Genomic DNA, 5,664 nt, shown 5'->3' with positions numbered 1-5,664 from the left:
AATACCATAAAAAAATGATTTTACCTTTTTAAAAACTTTTCTACCCTAGGTTTAGGATATGTATGAAAAAAAATCAAATGAAATAAATAAATATTGATTTGTAATTATATAATTTGGGTTGTAAACATTGGAGCATCCAATGAACACAAAATATTTTGGTATATAGGTATAAAACGTTCAAGTGGTTAATATTGGTTATATGATTTATTTTTAAACAGTGCGATAAGGCATGACATGGAATTTTGCATCCAAAGGCCACCAGGTTTTTTTTGACATAATTTTCATTGTACTATTTACAGTATATAAAAATTTGAAAGTATTAAATTAAATCAAACTGTAATTATAATTTGTTATTAATTTTTAATGTAATATAATGATGGTTTAATTTCAAAATGTTAATAAATAATAGGTATGTTATGCGATTAATATAAACTTATTTCTTCATATTATGAAGGCTTAATAACATTTTATAATATTGGCTATTGCTAACCTTGAATGAATTTTGAAATCTGTGTTACATGAATATATAGTGGTATTTCAAACTTGAAATAAACATGTTTTAGGTTGATAGCTATAATTAAGGCCCGGATTTTTATGCAAAAATTATTGTTAAATATGTGCATATTTAAGCACTCAAAAATTAAAAAATATGCAAACAAAATCATTTGCTGTGTAATAAAAGTAATCTTAAAAAAATTACAAAATATATTAGGTATGGGAAAAAAATACAATTGAATTATCCAGTCCCTATTTTTAGTAAATTTTGCTACTACACTCTTCTATTTTTTTTTTTAGCATATCTAGACAATGTTGTAAGTAGTAAACATTAACTTCTTTTTGTCATTGTTACAGTACACAACTCACTTACTTATTTTGAACCAAGTATTGAAATTTGTTATCCTTTTGTAGATACTGCTATAAAATAATATATGATGCTATAATTATAATATTACAATGTATTCTTGCAGGTGTTGACTAAATATAAGTAAAAATATCAAGTTTTGTAACTAATTATAATACTTTTTCTATATTGTAATTTTAAAACAATATTATAATCTTATAAAATAAATTTAACTTGTCAAACTTAAACATAAATTATATTTATACTATTAAAAACGAACACTTTGTTTACTTTCTGATTTATTTATAGAAGTTTCTGAATCAGCTTCATAAAATACTCCTTGATACCAACTTTGTTTTTCTGCCATCGGATGAGCTTTGTCATGCCTTTTTTTTAAATTTAACCAATACAAAACTGCTTCACGTGGATCAAATTCACTTAATGTGCACATATTTATTTTAACATGGAGACAATTTTTAATTGTTTCAGGTGCTAGGCTGGATCTATGGTGGGATTTGAGAATATTGTAGTAGGATATTATTCTCTCTACATCTGCACTATGTGGTTTTATAGCTAAAATACGTGCCTGTTAACATAGTATATAAAAGTACCTAATTAATAAGTTATTATACAATATGTCAATATATTAAACAATACCTAATTAATAATTAACTATAAAGTAAAACATTTAAATATAATTATTTTAACATACTATTGATATGGCAAGAGATTCCCAGTCTTCACATTTCAAAACAACTTTCAATAAATCAACTGAAATATTTTTATTTTCAATATAACAACTAGCTGTTGCTTCACGATACGAAGAAAGAAAATTAAGCAATGGATAATCAGGGCAAATTATGGAATGACATTTTTTCAACTGAATGTCTGAAATATTTTCATTTAATATTTTCAAAGGTTTTAAGTCATCCCATTCTAGAGAATTAAATCTATCTTCTAAAAAGTTAAGAATTGATGCATATGTTTCATTTTTTATTGCTTCAAATGATTTTCTGTCATTTATATATAAGTGATGAATTTTGCGTCTGTGTGATTTGCTACTTTGAGTTGTTTTAAATATATCTATACCATTTAATTTGTAATGTCCAATACTGGCATCAAAGCAAATACTCTCATTACTAAATTTTTCTAACCAACCTCCAGGAAGTGCTGATTTTTGGAGTAACCCTATTCTATTTTTTAAAAGATTAAGTTGATCTTCTATATCAAACATTAAAATATTATCACCTTGAATTAATTTTTGGAATCTAGAATACAAGTATCCAAGATCAGTAACAAGGCATAATAATTTAAGTTTATCAAAATCTGTGAGAAATTTCAGATAACCAGCACAAATGCGTTCCTGATCAGTCTTATCTTTGATTTGTTTGAGAAAGTAATGAACCAATATTCTCCAATTTATTAGAATTGCGTAAAGTAAACCATAAGTGAACTCAGTCCAGCGGACTTCATAATATTTTGGTAATCTAATAAAACTTATGTTATTATCATTTGCTATTTGTTGTAATTCTTTAGAGCGGAGTCCTGAACGATGAAAATATGTAGATATTGATGAACATAATTCAATAATTTTTTTTATTTCAATGACATTTGATGTCATATTCTCCCATGCTAGAGCACTGCGATGAACAGCACACCATATTTTTATTAGGGGACATTTGTCATTTTGTTTATCAACATTAAACATACTCCAAAGGCCATTTTTAGAACCTGTGTTAATAGAAGCTCCATCAGTTACAATGGATGAACAAATTTTATGAAAATCTGTCCATGGCATAAAACGTTCAATACATTTTTTTATTGCATTATAATAACCACCTGCACCTTTTGACTCCGGTTCTTCAAATCCTATAAATATAAGTTCAACATTTGCTTCAGCAGTTATAATTTTTGCCATCACATGTATATTATCAACCTGTGTCCTATCTACTGAGCCATCAACTCTAAGTGAGATTGCTAAGCATGTTTTTAACTTGGTTTGAATCCGTTGAAAATCTGAATTCACAATACAATTCAACATCTCTTTATGGTTACTTGGAGTAATATACAATAAGTCTCCTTCATTAACAGTAAATTTAACACAAGGTTTATTTATATCCAATGATTGACGTTTCATGAAAGCAATTTCACGAGATGGCCATGACCAAGCGCTAAGAGTTCCTCTCATAGCATCGTTGAAAACAGTGCACATGTATTTAGCAATTTGAAGTGCTCTTTTAGAATTTTGGTTCGAAAACATTTTATCTAAAGGTGCACATTGAGTGAGCTCAACTTTAGCCAAAGTACGTAAGTGGTCTACTTTTACAGATTCAGTGTGTTCAATTGATTTTAAATGAGCTTCTAAAATAGCAGTTCTAGGAACTGTTCCACCCTCACTACAAATAGGAGGAATTTTATTGCGCAATTTGGTGTGTTTTAAAACTGTATTTTGATTTCTTAAGCAAATTTTACATCGAATTAACTTTCTACCTTTACCAATAACAGAACTTATTTTTTCAAAACAAGGATCCAATTGAATAAATGAGTAATCCTGATTTGTTCCAACAAAAGTATTAGAAACTTCATCATAATTATCACCATTAGTCTGAGAAACATTACTTGAAGCACATTCTATTAAATTACCATCACAACTACAATTAACATCACCTAATTAAAATTACCAAAAATTAAATTAATTGTTAGTTTAAGGCATAAGCATTATTTATTTTATTATAAAAAAATGCATAGGAATAATATTCCCAAGCTAATTATAAATAAAACACTCATCTCTAAAGTATTAAGGTATGAACTATGAAGATACCTACTCGTTTGATTTGAATTCTTTTGAATTGTATTATTGTCAGTCTTGTTGTTAACCGAATCTAAGGAATAACCAAATTTAATTTTATTATTCACGGCTGTTTATAATTTATATTGTACAGTGTACAACTGTACACTTGGTGTACAACATTGAACAATAGATTTCATTTTCATATTTAATTATTTTCTAAATAGGTAATTAAAGAATTTGGTAACCATAATTTTACTACATGTCAGAGAATTTAATTTAGTACAAAATGACTTACTTGTACTCGTATTGTCATTGGTTGTTTTCGGTTTTAGCCAAAATTGCAGTGTACATTTTTTTTTATTCGACATAACAATAACGTTGTATTATAATTTATATAGGTAAAACAATTTTTAATAAAACTAAAAACACATTAATTTCATAGATATTAAACTATTCAAGTAGTATAATACTATAACTATAATGTATATTGTATACTGTATAGCGTATATATTTAATAAAAATATATTTATTATCATTAATCTATGATTATTTCATGAATTAATATATCTGTTATCACTGTTGCTAATTATTGGTATTCGAATCAGCTGCACCATAGACATGATCTTAGAATTTGTGGCGACTACCGTCCCACTACATGTTGGTCAACATTTTAGGGTCACCTACTGTCGCATCACCAGGTGGCGTCGTCGGTCGGTACGTTTGGTTGTGAATAAAATTAATCATTTTACTTTTTTAGATATTAACAATTATTCATCTAAGTACTATTAAAACATTTTTACTACACACTAGAAAATTTGCTACTGCACACTTGAAATTTGCTACTGCACACTGTGTGTACTACTGCACACAAAAATAGGGACTGGAATTATCAGTATACTTCTGCTTACAAATATGTATTTAAATGCAAAATGAATGTAAAATGGAAAACGTAATATTAATTTTGGAACTATAGTACCAATAATTATTATGAAGTAACAAAATGTGATTTTATATTCTCAAATTGGAAATTTCTGCGATCGTCACGTAGCATAAATTTATATTATTTCAGGACACTCAGTACACTCGTCTTACCTGTTTAAGAAAATCTAAGCATTTTTACTGTCCTAAATGTGATAACGGATACAAAAAACAACACATCATTGTAAAATCAATACATTCATCGCTCCACTCAGAATCTAAAACAACTTTGCTTAGATTATTAATGCTTATCTACTTATAAAAATATTCATGGTTAAAATTATCACTAAGAATTTTTAGTTAATTTAACTTTAATTTTGCCACCCTCTTTTATCTCCATGGGGTATGAATTCTGAAAAACATCGAAATACAGGTTTCATTCATTGAATTGAAGAGTATTATAATGATACCAATTTCAAATATATTTGACCATAAGTTCATTGTTTCCCTTACAAACTTCACCATAGGCGTGCGCAACCCGTTGTGGGCAGAATGGGCCAAGCCAATGATACTTGAAAAAAGTTAATTTAATTACTAAAATTACTTTCATTTACTCAACGGTCATCACCCACTATTTAAAGTATAAAACATAAATAGGTATATTCATTCATAACAAAAATATGTTTTTTTTCAGCTAATCTATATAGTAATTAGTGGGATTAAAAACTAAAATATACCTATATAACAGCTAGGGAACATCATAAAATATCAAATAATAGATAGACCAGCTCCTCCGTTACAGGTAATATCATCCATCAATAATTTAATAATTACATTTTTTCAGATATTTAATTAGCATTGGTGCAAATAGGAGGGGGCTTAGGGGGACTTAGTCCCCCCAGATGTCGGCCAAGTCCCCCCAGTTCAAAATCTAGTAATTAATACTAATTTTAGATTCTGAGCGAAGCGATGAATGTATTGATTTTACAATGATGTGTGTTTTTTTTAATTTTTTTAATTTTTTTTTGTGTCTGTCTTCACCTTTTAGGACAGTAAAAGTGCTTGGATTTTCTTCAACAGTAACTTTTCTGATAGGAAAGTGAATCAAGTTGGT

General features: G+C 27.8%; 1 protein-coding gene across 2 annotated transcripts; it reads right to left on the bottom strand.

Moving 5' to 3' along the window:
- Positions 1–994: 994 nt before the first annotated feature.
- On the bottom strand, positions 995–4,148 carry LOC132935164 (uncharacterized). 2 transcript variants are annotated; one of them, XM_061001631.1, is made up of 3 exons: positions 3,928–4,148; positions 3,667–3,723; positions 995–1,427 (listed from the first exon to the last, which is right to left on the bottom strand). In XM_061001631.1, the coding sequence occupies exons 1-3, from the start codon at positions 3,943–3,945 to the stop codon at positions 1,110–1,112; spliced, it is 393 nt and encodes a 130-aa protein (XP_060857614.1). In that variant the 5' UTR covers positions 3,946–4,148; the 3' UTR covers positions 995–1,109. The 2 variants fall into 2 exon arrangements, with proteins under 2 accessions (XP_060857614.1, XP_060857615.1); XM_061001632.1 differs by lacking the exon at positions 3,667–3,723.
- Between the last annotated feature and the right edge of the window lie 1,516 nt (positions 4,149–5,664).

The sequence above is a fragment of the Metopolophium dirhodum genome, chromosome 1, assembly GCF_019925205.1.
Source record: "Metopolophium dirhodum isolate CAU chromosome 1, ASM1992520v1, whole genome shotgun sequence".
Taxonomy (NCBI): domain Eukaryota; kingdom Metazoa; phylum Arthropoda; class Insecta; order Hemiptera; family Aphididae; genus Metopolophium; species Metopolophium dirhodum.
This window is presented reverse-complemented; position numbering and strand designations above follow the sequence as displayed.